We start from the raw sequence: 19414 nt of genomic DNA, 5'->3' as shown, positions 1-19414 counted from the left end.
TGCCTACCTTTAGGCGTTGAACGCACTAATTTCAAATAGAGGATTGACTAACGAGTAGTAACTTTAGCTTTATTGATTTTAATCCTTTATTTTGCGATATTCAGATTAGCATAATATTCTAAGTAAAGTGGTAGCCACAACTGGGGATCAGATTTCCAGCTTCTTCCCTTTAAAACTTCACCTTCCCTCATTTCCACCAACGGCTACATTGAGCTTTGCTCGGTACATCACAGCGTGCCTCACCGCCACTGTACTCGAGACCCTTCGGGCACTCGAGGATGCAGGCCTGGCCGGACAGGCACTCGTAGAACTGGTTGCAGTGCAGCTCGTGGCTGAAGCTCAGCGAGAAGCTGCGTTTGCCGGCCGGCGGGCAGCGCTCGGACGGTTGGCAAGCGTTCCGCTTCGACCGGCACGGTATGCACGGGCAGGTTGGACAGTTCGGATCGTCTGGCAGTATGTTCGGGTCGCAGCCGGCCACATTGGGCCATTCGCAGCGCTGCTTCGCCTTGCTCCAGTGCAGCCCGTCCGGGCACTCCTTCAGGCAGGCGTTGCCCCAGCTACACTTGTAGAACAGTGTGCAGTTGTCCGGATGGGGCAGGAACGTTTCCACCCCGTTGCCGGGCGGACAGAGCGGGTTCGGATGGCAGGCGGCGTTCTCCGGCGGATCCTCGATGATGGGTGGATACTCGCATCCGGCCTGGGACGGCCAGTCACACACGTTTTCGCGCGCGTTAAAGTGCAGCCCGGGCGGGCATCGCATCTCGCAGATGAGGCCAAAGTTGCACTTGTAGAACTTGTCGCAGTCGTCGTGCGGGAAGAAGGTTGGGTCACACTTTTCGCACTTCGGGCACCGGTTGTCCGGGTAGCAGTTCGAGGGCGGACAGGTCGGACAATCCACCTCCGGGGTGGTGGTGATTTGCGTGGTCGTGGTGGTGATTGGCGCCGCCGTGGTAGTGGTGGTAGTTACAGGAGCCACTGTGGTGGTCGTCGTGGTGACAGGAGCTGCCGTTGTAGTGGTGGTAGTAACTGGAGCCACCGTGGTAGTTGTCGTAGTAACAGGAGCCACCGTGGTAGTTGTCGTAGTAACAGGAGCCGCCGTAGTAGTTGTCGTAGTAACAGGAGCCGCCGTAGTAGTGGTCGTAGCGGGAGCGATCGTAGTGGTCGTTGGCTCGGGCGTTGGAGTTTCCGTATCGTCCGGATCAAAGGTGCACTCTTCGAAGATGGGGCTCCACACTAGCCCGGGCGGGCAGGCCATCTGGCAGGACGTTCCATCGCGACAAATGTAGTACCAATCGTCCCGTTCTGGGTGAGGCAACTTCGTCGGAGGTACCGTATCCGGCACCGGACAGTCCGGGTTCGGGCGACAGTCGGGCACCTTACAGATGGGCGGCACGACCGGCGTGCAGTCGGACAGGTTGGGCGTTACACAGCGCTGGAAAACGTTACTAAACCACATGCCCACGGGACACTCGGTGATGCAGGAGTAGCCGAACGTGTTGCACGTAAAGTACGCATCGCAACGGCTCGGATGGGGGAAGGCTTTCGGTGGCAGGATCGGATCACAGTCTACCGGGCACCGCAGATCGAGAAAGCAGCCCGGCTCACAGATCTCATCGGGTAGAACAATGTTGCCATCATTGTCCAGTCCTGGCGTGGTGTTCGGCCCGGCGGTTGTTCCGGTCGGTAAATCAGCGCCCGGGGCACACTCCACCTGTTGCGGCCAAACACAAACCCTCATTTTCACGTGGAACAGTAGATTGGCCGGACAAGCGAACAGGGCCGCGCCGGACTGAGTGCATTGGTAAAACAGGCCACAGTTTTCCGGGTGCGGCAGCTTGAGGCCTGGCTTGGACGATGCGCACGGATCGACGATGGCACGTCCGAGGTACGTTTCGTCGAGCGAGACAATCGAGTCCTCCTTGCGCTGGCGGCAGCTATTCGCTGGTAGATCGTTCGTACACCCACCGATGGATGCATTGTAATACTGAACGCCACAGGTCAGCAGCACGAGCTTGTCGTCCACACACTCCAGATACTTGCGACAGTCGGTCGGATGCGCTAGCGTAGTACTCTGCGAGCAGGGATCACTGAGAGCGGCACTGGGGGCTGGAAGTAGGCAGGCCGCAACCACGACCAAACACGTCGTCACACGCACAACCCATCGTGGGCAGACCATGGTGAAGCTGATTGGCTCCGGCTCGATCCGCTGGCCAGTACTAGTAGCGCCCTGTTGTCGGTGGCAGGCTTTTGTAGCCGTGGCCCGCGCCCGGTAGTCCGTTACATGTGCACACGCTGACAGATGACAAGTTGACGAGCATGGTTCTACAACACATCTCGCATTGTTGGTTGACCATGTACAGGAAGCAGAAACGCGGCAATCCACTTCCGTTGATTGGTTCGCCTGCGGTGCGGGATATCATGTACATCGAGAGGAGGAGTAGGTGTTGGGGGCATCATCGTTTTGCAAAATAGGCGAATCGCACACTGCAGGGTTCGCTGGTCGATTGATCGATGGATGTGTGAAGTGCTGCTATTATTTGGTTGAGGAGTTGAGGAAAAAGGAATTTTTTTAAATTCACGAAAATTAAGAAACAGTTAATAGCGTTACAAAATAATTAAGGTGATTTAAGGTACGTAAGATTATGGAAGAGAACGGATGATTATTATTGACAGATTACCAAAGTATAAAGCAGCTGCCTGTTGGTTTATTCGAAAGCCGCACTGGCTTTTACAAGGCAGGATGGGATCGATTCTCAATTGGAATGTGTGTTGGGACTGGAAGGAATGAGTCTTTTTCTTTTCACCTGATTTTGTGGTAACAAATGTCTTATACCCACAGCTTTCTACCACTTTGCCAACCACTGGAAGCGACGCGAAACAGCAAATAAAACAGCTCCAAAACACTCTACCTTTGTATGACGTATGCTTCTGCAGGATCTGTCGCCCTTGCAGTACTGGCCAGTCGGTCACCGATAGTGTTACAGAGCGTTATCTTCCTCGTTTGCTCGCCGCAACCTTACCACATTCCGGCGGAGAGGATCGATAAGATCGGTAACAGTGTGTCCACCGTCTGCTAACCAGTAATCAGGCGGCTTCTCTCATACATGTGAACCGTGACAAAGGCAACAAAACAAACAAACAGAGAAAAAAACGTGATAACACACGCTTCTGGTGTTACGTTTATTTTTAAAGTGTGCTTCTATTTCCCGCCAGATTTGGTTGGGTACACCTCACGCTAAGACAGACTGACGAACACGGTAGGTGCCGCTGTAGGTGCCGTCGGGACGAAGATGCACTGTTTCAGCCGGTTGTACCATCGCTGACCCTCTGGGCATCGAAGCCGCAGGATACGCCTGTACAGTACCTCCACGAAGGGTAGATCGCCCGGCTTGAAGGTGGTGGTTTCCTCTTGTCCGACACAACCAGTAAACGCCAGCAGAAGGAGAATAAGTGTACACAGAGCGAAGATAGCCAGCTTTGCCATGATACGTTTGCCGTTATGGGAGCTAATTCGGTACAACCTTCTAGTTGGGTGATGTTTTCTTGACTGTTTTGCTCAATCGTATGCGATACGGAACGAAATCAGGCAAGGGTAATAAATCTTCCTTTGGGCCATAAACGAAATACGCGTATTGAATCCGATAGACGGTAAAGCAACTTCCGGCATTTCCCTGTACGATACTGGTGTCTTATGTCTAGACTGGTTTGATCGCAATCGGTCAAAAACCTTGATCAAAACAAACTGAAATAGCTTATTTTTGTCATAAAAGTTGGTAATGTTCCATGAAAACGGTATTTAAAAATTGGAGCCAAACCCAAACTTCCATTCCACACACTTTCACCGATAAAGAGTTTGGATCGTCTGCCAAAAAAACAACAAAAGTCTACACAAAGTAGAGATTTAACGCGATCAGTTTCTCACCCAGACGTGGTTATTGTTGGATTTATTGCTAGGAAGGGTGCCTTCGTATTGGGCCATTACACTAAGCCTCGACTAGCTGATAAGAGCTGCGCCACACGGGCACGGAATTGATTGGCACCTTTAAATAATCGCCACGACTCACAGGCGCACGAAGACGCACGGGTTTTAACGGAGATTATAAATATGGTTTTATTGCTTTATGGGTGTAAGCTTAAGCGATATACAGTTTGGGTATGGATTGGGCTACGTAGGCAGACGTCGGTGAAACGTCTGGCGCAGCAGCGAACATGGCGGCTGAAAACTTGCGCATTTGCTTACGCCATTCCATGGCTAGTGCGCAGAGCTCGAACGCGGGGATGCATCGCAACGGGTGCTGGGGCCGCCGTGGGGACGGTAGGTACTGACGGACCGGCCGTCGGTACGGTAGGTACTGTCGCATCGGCGGTCGTGCTGCCCGCGACGGTCGTGCTACCGACCACGGTTGTACTAGGTGTTGGGGCCGTCGGAATTGGGCTCGGGGCAGTCGGTATGGTAGCGGTGGAGGTATATGTTGGAGCGGTGGGAACTTCCACGGTCGTGGGCGATACGGTGGTAGTGGCTGCCGTTGTAGTAGTGGTGTCGATGGGTGCTGTCGTAGGTGCGGTAGTTGGTGCGGTAGTTGGTGCGGTAGTTGGTACTCCCGTAGGTCCGGGTGTTGGGGCCGTCGGTACAGTAGTGGCCGCTGCAGTAGTAGTAGTAGTAGTGAATGCAGTTGTCGTAGTGGTAGTGGCAGACGTAGTAGTAGATACGGTGGTAGGTGGTGTTGTGGTAGTCGGTAGCGTTGGAGCAGTAGTTGGAGACGCCGTCGATACTGTGGTCGGGATAGTGGGGATAGCCGTTGTTCCCGATCCAAGGGTACACTGCGCGTAGTAAGGATGGTCGCAGCGTTGCAGTTGGAATCCGAAGTGTTGGTTCACGGGGCACGATTTCAGGTATTTTTTGCCATAGGAGCAGGTGTAGAACAGGCCACAATCGGTTTCGTGCGGCAGATGAAAGGGCGGATTATCCACCAGCGGGCACCGGGGATCTGGTTCCTGTGCGCTCACAAACGCGAGCGTTGCTAGGAATGCCACAATGACACACTTCCACATTTTTGTAACTACACACGCACTCATACACAGACTTTAACAGAAGGACAGAGCACCGTTTGTGGCAAATCGCGCACGATCAACGTAAACCGAATAACTGGAAGCCGTGGCAATGGTAGCTCATCTTTTATAGCCTTTTAACCGCCCAATCGAACGCTATGCTGGCTTCCGTCTGCGTAATCCACTGTTTCTGGCGATAAGATATACGCCCATATATATCGTTGCCGAAAGTGTTTTCCGACAGCAACAGTGCGCGTCAGATGTGCAGATTAAAGGCACGTCTACCGCGATACTGAGGCGTCCATCATGAACCTGCAGCTCGACCGTGCTGTTCAAGAAGGGTGTAAGCTATGATAATACGTATATTTTCTCAGACTTCAGTGTGATGTAATCTAGAGCGGGGAAATTATCTTCGAGCAGCGCCATAATAATCATTATTTTTAGCCGTTACGCGATCAATTCTGTAGATACAACTCGCACATTTTTGGGATTGCGATCAATGATTTGTAATAATGAATGCAAGCAATGGCGCCTGAAGGTATGCAATGTACACCTGCTATCTGCTACGTTGGCGTGTCGTGGCACTTGCTTCGCATCCCATGCCACTACCGGTAAACTCTACCGGATGAATCATACTGGATTTTGCCACCATCTTCTAATACGATTTGAGAATTCGAACGAACAAAGGATCATGTTTATGTATATTAGATAACAACGGAATAAATGTTATAAATGAAAGAATGTATCTAAGTAATCCATTTCAACGCATTGCATACCTAGCAGGCGTTTTTTGTATACCTATTCGCACTGTTATATTTGTTGTATTTGTTCAAACTACCAAACTTTGACCGGTTTTACAAAATCATAAATATATCTGGATCATGCTACTGTTCATTAGGGTCTTGCGATTCAGGAGAAGGCGTTTCCGGTTCAGGCGTTATCGGAGCAGCAGTTGGCGTTTCTGGAGTAGGTGGTTCCGGAGCGGGAGTAGGTGGTTCCGGAGCAGGTGTTTCCGGAGCAGGTGTAGGCGTTTCCGGATCAGGCGTTTCTGGATCAGAAGTAGGTGGTTCCGGAGTAGGTGTTTCTGGAGTAGGTGGCTGCGGAGTAGGTGTTTCCGGAGCAGGAGTAGGCGTTTCCGGATCAGGCGTTTCTGGATCAGGAGTAGGTGGTTCCGGAGTAGGTGTTTCTGGAGTAGGAGTAGGTGGTTCCGGAGTAGGAGTAGGCGTTTCCGGATCAGGCGTTTCTGGAGTAGGAGTAGGTGATTCCGGAGTAGGAGTAGGCGTTTCCGGATCAGGAGTTTCAGGAGTAGGAGTAGGCGTCTCTGGATCAGGCGTTTCCGGATCAGGTGTTTCCGGAGTAGGAGTAGGTGTTTCCGGATCAGGCGTTTCTGGAGTAGGAGTAGGTGATTCCGTAGTAGGAGTAGGCGTTTCCGGATCAGGAGTTTCAGGAGTAGGAGTAGGCGTCTCTGGATCAGGCGTTTCCGGATCAGGTGTTTCCGGAGTAGGAGTAGGTGTTTCCGGATCAGGCGTTTCCGGATCAGGTGTTTCCGGAGTAGGAGTAGGCGGTTCCGGAGTGGGAGTAGGTGGTTCTGGATCAGGTGTTTCCGGAGTAGGAGTAGCCTCTTCCGTCGTGGTGATGGGAGGAGTGGCAGTAGTAGGCGCTGCAGTTGGTACCGTTGGTGGTGCGGCTGTTCCAACCGTGGGAACGGTAATGGTAGGCTCGATTGATATCGTGCTGGTTGTCGTTTCCTGCTCGGTCGTGGACTCAGTAACAGTAACTTCCGGAACGGTGGGTAGCGATGGTCCTGTCCAATCAGTTGTGGTACTTAGCGTAGGCACAACCGTCAAACTGGTGGGTGACGTTAGGGTCGGTGTGGTTGGCACTGTTGGACCGGTTGGGCCGGTTGGATTGGGTTGCAACGTGGTAAAGTTAGGATCACATTGTGCCACTTCCGGTGACTCGCAGCGCAACGTTACTGGTGAAAAGTGTTCTCCGTTAAAGCACGACAGCAGATACTTGTTGCCATTCGAGCAGATGTAGTACTGGGTGCAGTCGCTTTCGTGAGGAAAAGCTTGGTTCGCAACACCATCGCAAACTACCGTTTGGCCGGCGAGGCAATCGAGCATGCCAACCAGAAGCAAGGCGATAATCTTTAGACGTACCGACATCGTACCAGAAGTCGTGGAGAGCGATTCTAACCGAACAACACGCGACCCGGAACAGAACTGTTCGGGTGTGTTTGACTGCCGGCTGCATGGTTGGAAGCTTGCAGACTACACTATCTAATCTGCTAAGCTACTGATATAGTAAGTTTATGGGAGGATATTGCTGGAACAGATCCTCAATCTCGTTTTGGGGGAGGGTTCGTGGCTTACGGGTGCATTCAGCCTGCCGCTATCACCGTCACGAGTATGGCCTGGTTATTGAGCGAATTCGATTTTCTTATTTGCGATCGATGTTTTCGAGTTCGACGATTGTGTACTTTAGACGACAGGAAGAGGCGATAAGATAGGGCGTCATTCGCCACAGGCACCCTGAATAGCTCTCACCCGAGACAGTGGGCCTTAGTCAGTGGTCCATAAAGAAAACAACGGTACTGTTTGGTAGCACCCGCAGCCGCATCATACAACAAAAAGGAACAACCGCAAGCATGTAATGTATCGTTAATTGGTACACCAGTTTTAACTTTAACAAACAACGCACTGCGAAAGAACGTCAAACGATTAAGAATGGCATGTAGTACTTTGGCAAACGCGCTAGAACGTAACCTTCAGCGCCGTCGCTATATAAAGCTTCCATTCTACCTGCTGTGATTGCATTCCATTTTAGTTTGAACACAGTGCGAACTGCAACACAACCAAAATGCGAGGTAAAGTCCTGACTAAAAGCGTTAGGTGAGTGATGAGTGTGGTGTTTAACCGGAAAGCTCTTCCCTTTCCTGCAGGTATGTTTGTAACAATTCTGGTCCCACTGGCGCTGGCCACCGTGCTGGAGGCGAAGGTTTTGGCCACCCGTGACCCACGCTGTCCCCGTGTGGACGATCCGGAACGTACGGTCCACCTGACACATCCAACCGATTGCAACCGTTTTCTGGTCTGCTCGTCCGGCATGGCTTACGAGATGCGCTGCCCGGACGGGTTAGAGTACGATGTGGAACAGAGCAGCTGTGATTACGATTATCTCGTGCGCTGCTCGACTGAGGGACGTATACCGATGAAGCAGGCCAACTATGGGTTCGAGATGCCGCTGGAGCAGCTCGCCTTAAACCGCCCATCGTGGAACGATCAGCAGGAGGAACCGCGCGTTGACTCGCCGCCTCAGCCAGTGCCACAGTACAAACCGGCCGTCAGTGTCGTTGATGCGCGCTGCCCCCGGACGGACGATCCGATGAAACCGATCCATCTGCCGCGCACCGGCAACTGTGGCAAGTTCATGAAGTGCTTCGGCGGCCGTGCTTACGAGATGGACTGTCCGGCTGGGTTGGAGTTCGATGCGAAGAATGGCCGTTGCGAGTACCCGGCATTGGCCCGGTGCAGCCGGCTGTGAGGTTTGTTACCTTTGTGCCAATCGTCTCGTGGATAGGTCAGTATTATCTGTGAATAAAGATCACTTGCTGTGTGGCAAGTGTTGTGCAGACTAAAGGTGGGAAAATTCGATGTATTATTGCCGGAACGAGCTGAAGATAAAGGTTTTGAATGCATACAGCAATTTATAGATAACAGCATGGCCATTAATAAGAGGAATAAGGGGATTAATCATGTAGCGCATGGTTTCGATATGTACAATGTCTACACGAAAATAGGTAACTATCAGCATTGACATAAACTCTAGAAGTACTAAGAAGTGTAGTAATGACGTTGGTTGAGTAGGTTAGCTTCTTCTTCTTCTTTTTTCTTCTTTGGATCAACGGCCGTTGTCGGTCAAGGCCTGCCTGTACCACTTGTGGGGTTGGCTTTCAGTAACTTATGGATTACCCCCCATAGCAGGATAGTCAGTCCTACGTAGGGCGGCGGCACGGTCCATATGGAGCTTGAACCCATGACGGGCATGTTGTTACGTCGTACGAGTTGACGACTGTACCACGAGATCGACTCTAGTAGTTAGCTAATAGATTATAATTTTAGTAATTGGGCGTCTTGGGTGTCTATGGGAATCTTCGGTGTCTTCTTCTTCTATTTTGCATTATGTCCTTCGCGGACATTTGAGCCTATATAGGCTTTCGAGACTTATTCAGCACCATGCAGCTGTATAGACAAGCCCTTGCTACGGGGGACGGTTCATTCTAGGCTTGAACCCATAACGGGCCTATTTCGAGTTGACGACTGTACCACGGGACCACCAATACCGCGTGGACATGTGGTAGTACTTATCAACATTCTTGTCTTTTTCTACTTCTCTATCTTCTTCTTTCGATTGCTTGGGTACATCGACGATGTAAAGACCAAATAAAATTGATGGCTTTTTTCTAATCTGTATGATCATTCATTGGAGCGCGTCTTTCGCCATTGAAGCTTGCACCGATTTAAACCAAGTTAAGAAAACAAAATCCAGCAAAAGATTTCAGAGCAAAAACCAGATACTTTATTCAACCAATGTCCGGATGCTTCCGGTGGTAGCATCTACAGCCACGCGCTAGGGACTTTGCACACAATTGTGTGCTGTCCGCTAGTTAGCAGGGAGTTAGAAGCGCGAGCACTGGGCCAGGGCGGGATAGTCGCAACGGTTCACCTTCGAGCCGAACTCGAGCCCGGCCGGGCAGTCCATCTCGTAGGCGCGGCCACCGAAGCACTTCATGAACTTGCCACAGTTTCCGTTCACTGGCAGATGGACCGGCTTCATCGGGTCGTCGGCACGGGGGCAGCGGGCATCAACGATGCCGGGCACGATCTTGTAACCGTCGGCGGTCAGCTGCTCGCTCTGGGGCTGGGCCTGGTACTGGGGCTGGTACTGGTACTGGGTGTCGTACTGTGGCTGCATGTTGTACGCCTCGAAGCGGGGCTCCTGCGGCATGTTGTACGCGTTGTACGACATTTCCGGGTACTGGGGGGCGGCCGCGACGCCAGCCACGATGACAGCGAGAACGATGAAAGCTGCAAGAGAGTGCGAGAACACGTGTGAACGGTAAGCTTAAACTATTTGATCCACCCTGCAGGTGTCTTTGACTTACCCTGCATTGTTGCTGTTGATTGGTTGAAGGGATGCGCTTGGGACAGCTTTGGAAATGACTTGCTACCAAATGATACCTTCTCCTTGGCCGGCCCGATGCTTTTATACAAAACTTTGAAAGTAATTTGCCTAATTGATACGTTTGCTTCCACTAATTGGTACCACCGCAGCATCGTGGGGGGGAGGATCGACTCTACGCTTTTTACGCCGCTATCGATGACATCGTATCTTCTCGGGTACGTTGTTATCGCGCGGTTCTACGAAAACGCAACAAAAGCGTACGAACCATTACGCGGTACTTTCCGAACATCTTGTTCGTTGTTTACTGGTTGTACGCATACCATCCTCTTTACAAAGTTCCGGGTGTTGCCCAAATAATGCCCAGCCGGAATTGGTCTATTTCAGACTAAAAATGGATTTCGTTCATTTATTCATAGTTGCAGAAGTCAATGAAAGATTCTATTACTTATCCGGCGCTACAACCTCTCTGCTATCTTATCCTGTCTCAGGAGTGTCCGAAATCACTCACGGTCTCGTGCCTTCGTCTGCCAATCCGTTATCCTCTATGAAAATTCTATACTTATGGTATATTGTACCGGATTTAGTTCGATAGTTGTAAGGTAATTTAGATAATCCTAGATTAGAGGCGAATCGTACCTAAAGTCTCCTTAAACATTAACAAAGAATGACATGACATTGCCGGTCTCGCGGTGCATTCGTCGAATAGCACGATTTAACAATATGTTTGTCATGAGTGGGTTCAAGCTCTGAATGGATAGTGCCCCCATACGTAGGACTGACTATCCTGCTTTGGGTAATCAATTAACAATTGAAAGCCAAACCCCACTAGTGGTACTGGCAGACTTTGACCATCAACGGTTGTTGAGCTAATGAAGAAGAAAAAGATGACAAAAACCTGGACAATATAGGCATGATCTATTTCTTCTTCTTCAGCAATACAACCTTAGTCACGCTTTAGACCTGCGCTAACCATGAATGTCCTTGGCTATCTGTGAATTTTTAGTGTACTCATAGCAGGATAGTTAGTCGTGCGTATGGGGGACTTGACCCAGTCGGGTATGTTGTTCGAGATGACGACTATTCGATGAAACTGGCATGATCGCATCGTTTTTAATCCCCATGAAGAACAAGGAGGTATTTAGAATACATACAAAATGTGGGTAATAGGGAACTTTTGGGACAGGTTTAGTTAGTTTTCTTCAAGCGAAATCTTTCTTTATCATGACTACCGGGGGGGGGGGGGGGGGTGCCTTCGGGGTTAGTTTGCTTTAACCTGGGAGGATGCTCAGAATGTCTGGGATAATAATGTAGACAAAAAAAAGGCACTGGCAGGTGGATGGGAAACTTGCTAGACCCTGTGAAGACTAGGTCTCTTGTCCAAACATTAAGGTAGTTAGCATTACCTGAAGCATCACAAGATTTGACTTTATTGGGCATAGCGTCCCTCGAGCCAAAAACAGTTGACAATAAATCATATTATGAAGTTGTTATGGACCATTACATGCAATTTACTCGGTAATGAATAGATGAAAGCAGTGCTAGAGCGTCAATAGAACCCCAAATTGACATATGCAGAAAAGGCACTGATAAGCTTTTCGTGTGTTCAAATTTTCAAAAGATTCGAAAGATTAAATAATAAGCATCTAGGTGTATCAGGAGGACCATATGTGCTACATAAGGCCAGAACAATCTTGCAGATGTAAGCGAGTGCTCAAATTATTCAAATTAAACTTAGAAAGAAGGCACACGGATGTCGTCGTTGCTGTCGTCGAGTCGTTGTCTTGTCCATAACACATGAAGCCATAAATTTCTAAGCTCGAATGAACTGAAATCCTCCAACTATGCTGCACTGTACTGTACAACAGCCAAGCTATGTTTACGATCGGTCCTCAATGCTATCCTCTGTCACGATCGATTATAAATTTAAAACCTGGGATTTATAAATGGGATTATAAAACCCATGACGAGCTTGTAAATAAGACGCACTTCTTACAAAACATGCTATAAGCTCTCACCGGAATGCTGCCTGCAAAGGCCTAATTTCTCCCACAGTATTAACCTCTCCTGGAACGAACGAATATCTCCACTGTTACCCTCAGTTTGTCACTTCAACCATCAATATCGTTGCAAATAATCAGTAACCAATGAATTCAATTGGCATTACGAAGGTGTTTTATTGATTACAAGTAAGCTAATACCACCGGCTAGTCTTGCGATGTTGCCATAACTCATTACTCGTTTGTGCTTTTCTGTTTGTTTTACAGTCGTTTTGTCGTTCTCGCTCGATCGCTGTGCACGGGGTGGGCGAACACATCTAGACACGGCACTGAGCCACAGCCGGATAGTCGCAACGGTTCATGCGTGCGCTGAACTCCAGACCGGCCGGGCAGTCCATGACGAAGCCCAGACCGCCGGTACACTTCAGGAACTTGTCGCAGTGGCCGGCGTACGGCAGATGGACCGGGCGCATCGGATCGTCCGTACGGGGGCAGCGCGAATCCGGGATGGCCTTGGTCGGGGCTTGGTTGTTGTTGTACTGGCCATTGTTGTACTGCGGGTTGTACTGCTGGTTGTACTGCTGGTTGTACTGCTGGTTGTAGTCTTGCGGGATGCCCACCTGGTAGTAGCTGTTGTAGTCGTACTGGGCCGACACACAAGCAATGAGGCACAGTGCAATGATGGCTGCGAAGGAAAAGAAAACGACCCAGTTAGAACCTAAGAGACCATTCTAACACACCAAACTCTGCCCTCTAAATGTTACCTTTCATTTTTATGATTCGTTTGCTTCTTCCGCTGAACGTTGATCGAAACTGGTGGCACTCGAATGGTGAAGCAGTAGCGACGCCCGGTGTCTATTTATACGATCTTTTGCGTAGCGAGCTTTACATAACGCAAGTTGGCCGCGCGCAAACTTATTAGTTAGAATGTATTTCGCTGTTCCACGCATCTTGTCGGCTCGTTCTTTATCGCAAGGGAAAGATTTCTCGGTTTCGATTACTTACATTTGTAAGTTCGCGGTACAGAACTACGGTGCCGGAGCAGCTGCTCGATAAATAAGCATATGTAAAGGTGGGCATCGAGCAATCGAGCCTTGAGATTGCATAACAGGCTAATTGATGCTAGCGTTGATTAATGTTTATTAGATTGCCATTAGAGCATCAGGAAATGAAACATTGTATTGATATTTTGATGTTTTGCTCTTTTCATTTTATTCAAAATACTCTACATAGATGGAGATCGTAAAAAGAGAGAGAGAGAGAGAGAGAGAGAGAGAGAGAGAGAGAGAGAGAGAGAGAGAGAGAGAGAGAGAGAGTTGTATGTAATATTGTTATAATTATAGCGTGATATTCACTTAATCTAGGGACATACGCTTAACTCTTACCTCCTGATGCTGTCATAACTTCTTGTCATACTTAATCCTCACTCCAATACCGTCCTCCGATCGCAAGTTCCAGTAAGAACTTGGCCAACCTACCTGCGATGGACGATCACCTGACACTATCCCTCTTTGCATCGTGGTGAAAGTGCAGCACCTTGAGCATCGAGGTCTCAATTTTGGTCGAGCAGTTCCGGTAGCAAACCGGTAGTTTCGGCTACTTTTTACGCACTTTTCGATTCGTCCTGCGATAAACGAGGGTTACAGAACTTTCACATTACCCATGACCTGAAACGTCCATTACCATACGATTCCGGGAAGCGTGGTTCAAAATTTCCACCCTAAAAACGATGCACAGGGTCGCGCTTCGATAAGATAACCTGAAGCGTGTGCCGCGGTGCCACCCGTGTGAGCGCGTGTGCGGGCAAAAGGTTATAAAATGTAAATGATTTGCCAGTGAGAGCAACAAAAAAGCGACAGAACGCTAGCTACGCATTACAAAAACGACGACAATGCGAGGTAAATAGGTGCTGAGATTCTCCCAAACGGTTTACTGCATGTGTGATTCTCCTTCTCTCGTAGGTGTCACTATGTCTGTAGGTACACCGGTCACCGTAGCGGTGATACTCGGTCTCTGTACCATCCTGGAAGCAACGTATCTGGAGCGCCCACTATGGGTGGCGGACAAGGGCAGACCCCAGTCGGTGTCCTTTGCCCAGGAGCAAGCGCGTACCGGTCAGGCGGTACAAGCGGCAAATGAACAGTCCTGGATGATTCCCGAACCCTACTATCCATCACGCACCGCAACGGGTTCGGATGGCTTTGAAAGTTTGCCTCAGCGGCCTCAGGAACAGTCGAATGTTGAGCAGAAGGTGCGCGAGGAACGTCCAATGGTTGAGAGTTTCCAGCCCAACTGGCCGTACGAACATCAGGAAATGTACTACGGACAAGGTGTGGCAGGTGAGCCCCAACCTTCGTGGTTACCCGAGCAAGAAAAGCACGTCGAACTGCCCAAACCGTCGGAACCAACAGTGGTGGATGCGTGGAACCAGTTCCAACTAAAGCCTGAGTTTGAATATCCTGCGTTTAATGGGCAGCAAACGTGGCAGATGGAACCGAAGCCGGAAGCCGCTCAGCCTCAAGCTGGACAGGAAGAGCATCAATCGTACCAGCCCAAACCAGAAGCACAGCCGGAACCGTACCCACCGAAGGTGCAAGAAATGCCACAAACTTATGGAAATCCACAAGCGGGATACGAGCCATCGTACCAGGGCCAGCAAGCTTACAACTCATATCCACCACGGCCAGAGCTGTACCGACCAGTGCCGTCCTACGGCGAACCTAACTATCCAACCCAATACTATGGCCAACAGTCTTTCCAATACATGCCCGAGCCGGTGTATGAGATGCAAGTACCGGTCAATAGAAAACCTGCCGTCCCGTCGGGTAAGCCTCAATCCGAACCTACCCGTGTGAGCAAACCACAGCCGGAACAGGGTCCCAAACCAGACTACTACCCGTACCAACCACAGGAATGGTATCCGTACCAAATGCCTACGCAAGAGCGGCAAGCCTCCATGCAAGTCGAGCCGGATGCACGTGCGCAATCCAATCTGGCCGTGCAGCCAACCTACCCGCGTGAACAGCAAGTGCCGAATCGTCCTGCCCCCGTGGACCGTGCTCCTCAGCCAAATCGCAAGCCCGTTCAACCGGCAAGGCCAGTTGCCCCGCGGCCAAGCCGTCCGATTGAGCGTCAACCGGAACAACCGATCGTAACCGTCCCGTCGGCACCGTGGGAAATGCAGTACAAACCGCTCGAGCCACCGAAACCGAAACCACCGGTGCAGCGGCCATCGTACTACGAGGATGCCGATGATGACGATAGTGAGGTGGTGGTAAAGTACGAGAAACCGATCACCCGCATGGATGCGCGCTGTCCGCGCGATGACGATCCGGCCAAGCCGGTTCACTTCCCGAGCGCGACCACTTGCGTCAAGTTCCAGAAGTGTTTCAACGGCATCGCGTACGAGATGAGCTGCCCGCCTGGGTTGGAGTTCGACGCGAAGAACAACCGGTGCGACTATCCGGCACGTGCCAGATGCTCGATTTAGAAACAGTGAGAGTACAATAAATGGTGAATGCTTCTGCTTCTGTGGAAAAAAGGAAAAGTTATGAGCAAACAGTTTTTGTTTTCTTTTTGATAGCTTACTAAAATAAAATCGAACAAGCATAATAAGAGTACTGTTGTGTTTTTATTAGAATCGAAGGGAGGGGGTGCAAAAGGCATAAATAAACTGATGATAAGAATTGAACCTGTTACTATGATTGGACTCATTATACTGTATCAGTATTAAGATCGTCCTGTCGGACCAGTTTCATGGTATAGTTGTCAAGTCGTGGTATACAACCTAACAACAGGGGTCCGTCTTGAGTTCAAGTCCCGTTTGGATCGAGACCCCCCGATTCGAAGGACTAAGATATTCTACTGACAACTAAACCAAGGAGTTTAGGACTTTTGATCATCGACTATGGTTGATGTGTGCCATGTATATGAAGAACAAGAAGAAATTTGACGTTGCCATGTGTGTAGCGTCAACTAAAAGGTATCAACTCTTCCAAGCAACCAACGGGGGGGTAGGCTCTTTGTTAGTTCTTTGAAGTGGCGTCATCTGTTGAGTAGTTACTGAATCAGCCGTTAAGTAGAAACTGTTTTCGATTATTTTTTGGGTATTCAGACTTCAGATAAGAGTCATTAAGGCCGGGCTACATTGATCGTACTCTCTGGTGTAATTTTGATTTTCACTAGCGCATCTGGCGGCGGCTGACCGAAGCATTTTGCCAAACAATTTGGGACTGCTCCAGAAAATACTATAGCTAAATAGCTTTGTAATTGATAGATAAATATGTTGTGCAAGTATTCCAGCCGTTTTCGCATCGAAAAACGGTTAAAAAACAACTTAAATTTGAGATCCGGCACGACCCTTCCCCCGACGACCAAAAAAAGCTTCCACCAGCCGCCGCCAGATGCGCTAGTGAAAATCAAAATTACGCGTGCGAGTACGATCAATGTAGCCCGGCCTTTATATTTTATAGATCTTTAACGGACAAGGTTCGTTGCTCTTAAATACATTCTAACGTTCATTCAACAAACAATTTTTGATAAAACCATTTCATTTGCTCACTTTTGTGTATGTACCATTTATTGTCAACGCATCTACTCACGCGCCTCGAATGTTTCTATGTGTGTGTGTTGTGTGTGTGTGTCTATCGAACAAATAAATACTTCCTTAACTCTACTTCTAACCTCCCTTCATCCGGAACGCCGCCGCCACCATCCTAGCTACCACGAATCGTACACTTGGCCACCTTCGGGTAGTCGCACCGATCGTACCGCACGCTCCAGTGCTGCCCGGCCGGGCACAGGATCAGATAGGCGCGCCCATCGTAGCACTTGTAGAACTTGCCACAATCCCGCGGATGGATGAAGTGGACTGGTTCGGCCGGATCGTCAGTTTTCGGGCAGCGTCCATCCTTAATGCCCTCAATCATCTCGCGCTGCTCCGGCGTCCATTCGGCCGAATCGAGCGGAATGTCGTCCAGATAGTAGTCATCGTCGTAGTAGTAATCATCGCTGGCAGCCGCCTTGCCCAAGCTTTTACGGCTTTTCTTCTGCACCGAGCACTGGGCAAACTGGGGATAGTCGCAGCGGTTAATGCGCATTCCAAACTCTTGCCCCACCGGACAGTCGATCGTGTAGGCGCGCCCATCGAAACATTTCATGAACTTGCGACAGTCGGTCGGATGGGACAGATGGATCGGCCGGTAGGGATCGTCAAACTTGGGACAGCGCACATCGTTCACGCCCGAATCGTAGTTGAAGCCAGCTTTCACTGGCTTAGCAAAGCCGACGGATGACTCTTCGTCGGTCTGCTCTGGTTCTTCGGCTTTCTCCACAACTTTCTGCTTGTCGCTCTCAGTGGCTGGCTTTTCCGCTTGCCGACCCAGAGAGCACCGTGCAAGGGACGGATAGTCGCAACGGTTCAGCCGAATGCCCCACTCCTGCCCAATTGGACACTCGAGCTCGAATGCGCGGCCATCGAAACACTTGAAGAACCGTCTACAGTCCGTGGGGTGCGCCAGGTGAGTCGGATTCATTGGATCATCGAACCGCGGGCACCGTGTATCGACCTGTCCCGCATCGTAGCTAAAGCCGGCCGGCTGTGGCTTCACATAACCCTGCTGGCAGCGGGCAAAGATGGGATAGTCACAGCGCTGCAGCTGCACACCGTACTCTTGGCCGGGCGGGCAGCTGATCGTGAAGGCACGCCCGTTGAAGCACTTCTGAAACTTGGTACAATCGGTCGGGATGGCGAGATGGACCGGGCTCATTGGGTTGTCGTACTGCGGGCAGCGCCCATCCGGAATGCCATCTTCGTACTTGAACGTATCGGCATGGGCAGGCAGCGCAATGCCACACACCAGCAGCAGCACCGCGATCGTCAGCAATGGCTGAAACACTGCACAGAAGGCTGGTTAATCACTGAAGGCACACTAGCCACACAGGCCTAAGCCTGCTCGACTTACCGTTCATGGTGAAAGAAACTGTCCACCTCCGTGTGTGCGTTGTTTGATTACAGTGCTCCGTGGATCGAAAATTAAAGCAACCTATCACCGACCAGCGTAAACCGTGCCTGAATGGTGCCTCACCGTTCAATGTCTTTCGTATTTATAGCACCTTCGAGACCATCGTTGAGGATGGTTATTCCCACCGGACGAATGCCGTTGTTATCCTTCGCACGTTAATGTATGGAATGTACAATGGCCCGCGATGACTCACTCGATTGCTGGTACAGTGTGTGTGTGTGAGTGTTTTTTTTATCAATCAAAACAACTAGCTGCCAGAACGATTGTAAGCTGCTGGACAGTGTCCAGCACTCACCCAAACATAAACACAAACACACCTCGGGAACATCGAAATGGCATTTACCTTGATCTGCATCTGCATCTTGATACGATCTGATGACTAACTGAAGAGTGTTGTTCCACTGTCCTTCTGCTGGACATGAGGGGGTAGGGTGTGTATGGTGGGAACGGTGTATCCGGCACGAGTGTGTTAGCATGTTTCCCCGTAGTTGCACCTCGCCCGATATCGATCAACAATGAAAGCTATTCGAAGTACCGGAAGTACTGCGGACCGGGCCAATGCCCGTGGGTTGTTGTGATGACGACTTTGCAATCCTTTTCGTCGGGCTTTGATCTTTGTCGATGGGGCGGGGGGTGGTTTGTTCGGTAAACATAATGACACATTCCTTCGCATAGATAAACTTCTCCGAGAAAGAGGACAAGGACAAGGACAAGGAGTGGGAAATTCTCAATGATAAACATGAGCCCTCTCTTTCCATCAACGATAATGCTGGCGATGATGAGCGGCTGTAAGGTAGCCATAGTGCATTCCAAAGGCTGCTTTGATTGTTTAACTGTTTTTAATCAGTTTCTGTGTCTTTTTGTTCTTGCTGTGCTGTTTAGCTGCTGTTCGTTGTTTCATCTTTTCAGCTGCAGTTTTCCAACTTTTTACTTTTAGCTTTACCTTTCAACATTGAATTGCGTGCAGCTCGGGCAAAACTTTCTTAATGAAGTGGCTAATGAAGCACCTTACCGTGGCTTACACCTTGGCACTTTGGCTCAGAAGCATATATTTGTATTCCCCTTTTTAGAAAATGTTTTAAATTACAACAGTCAAGCTTTATTAAATCATTCTCAATTGCGCAAGAAACCATACAGTAAAAGTAAATCAACGATGTT

General features: G+C 49.9%; 6 protein-coding genes across 6 annotated transcripts; 2 read left to right on the top strand and 4 right to left on the bottom strand.

The window, feature by feature from the left end:
* Nucleotides 1-62: 62 nt before the first annotated feature.
* LOC133393186 (mucin-2-like) lies at nt 63-5211 on the bottom strand. Its single transcript, XM_061656663.1, has 2 exons — nt 4243-5211; nt 63-2401 (listed from the first exon to the last, which is right to left on the bottom strand). The coding sequence occupies exons 1-2, from the start codon at nt 5074-5076 to the stop codon at nt 188-190; spliced, it is 3048 nt and encodes a 1015-aa protein (XP_061512647.1). The 5' UTR covers nt 5077-5211; the 3' UTR covers nt 63-187.
* A 592-nt stretch (nt 5212-5803) lies between these two features.
* Nucleotides 5804-7435, bottom strand: LOC133392999 (uncharacterized). Its single transcript, XM_061655757.1, has one exon. The coding sequence runs from the start codon at nt 7215-7217 to the stop codon at nt 5934-5936; it is 1284 nt and encodes a 427-aa protein (XP_061511741.1). The 5' UTR covers nt 7218-7435; the 3' UTR covers nt 5804-5933.
* Nucleotides 7436-7824: 389 nt separating this feature from the next.
* Nucleotides 7825-8697, top strand: LOC133393001 (peritrophin-1-like). Its single transcript, XM_061655760.1, has 2 exons — nt 7825-7918; nt 7994-8697. Exons 1-2 carry the CDS (start codon nt 7912-7914, stop codon nt 8593-8595), a joined length of 609 nt encoding a protein of 202 aa, XP_061511744.1. The 5' UTR covers nt 7825-7911; the 3' UTR covers nt 8596-8697.
* A 910-nt stretch (nt 8698-9607) lies between these two features.
* LOC133393185 (uncharacterized) lies at nt 9608-13104 on the bottom strand. The gene is made up of 4 exons (XM_061656662.1): nt 12998-13104; nt 12554-12918; nt 10217-10472; nt 9608-10139 (listed from the first exon to the last, which is right to left on the bottom strand). Exons 1-4 carry the CDS (start codon nt 13002-13004, stop codon nt 9730-9732), a joined length of 1038 nt encoding a protein of 345 aa, XP_061512646.1. The 5' UTR covers nt 13005-13104; the 3' UTR covers nt 9608-9729.
* Nucleotides 13105-14046: 942 nt separating this feature from the next.
* On the top strand, nt 14047-15850 carry LOC133392998 (adhesive plaque matrix protein-like). The gene is made up of 2 exons (XM_061655756.1): nt 14047-14131; nt 14195-15850. Exons 1-2 carry the CDS (start codon nt 14125-14127, stop codon nt 15721-15723), a joined length of 1536 nt encoding a protein of 511 aa, XP_061511740.1. The 5' UTR covers nt 14047-14124; the 3' UTR covers nt 15724-15850.
* Nucleotides 15851-16780: 930 nt separating this feature from the next.
* On the bottom strand, nt 16781-18328 carry LOC133393000 (probable chitinase 10). Its single transcript, XM_061655758.1, has 2 exons — nt 18197-18328; nt 16781-18129 (listed from the first exon to the last, which is right to left on the bottom strand). Exons 1-2 carry the CDS (start codon nt 18201-18203, stop codon nt 16949-16951), a joined length of 1188 nt encoding a protein of 395 aa, XP_061511742.1. The 5' UTR covers nt 18204-18328; the 3' UTR covers nt 16781-16948.
* Nucleotides 18329-19414: the final 1086 nt, after the last annotated feature.

Source organism: Anopheles gambiae, chromosome 3, assembly GCF_943734735.2.
Source record: "Anopheles gambiae chromosome 3, idAnoGambNW_F1_1, whole genome shotgun sequence".
Classification (NCBI taxonomy): Eukaryota; Metazoa; Arthropoda; class Insecta; order Diptera; family Culicidae; genus Anopheles; species Anopheles gambiae.
This window is presented reverse-complemented; position numbering and strand designations above follow the sequence as displayed.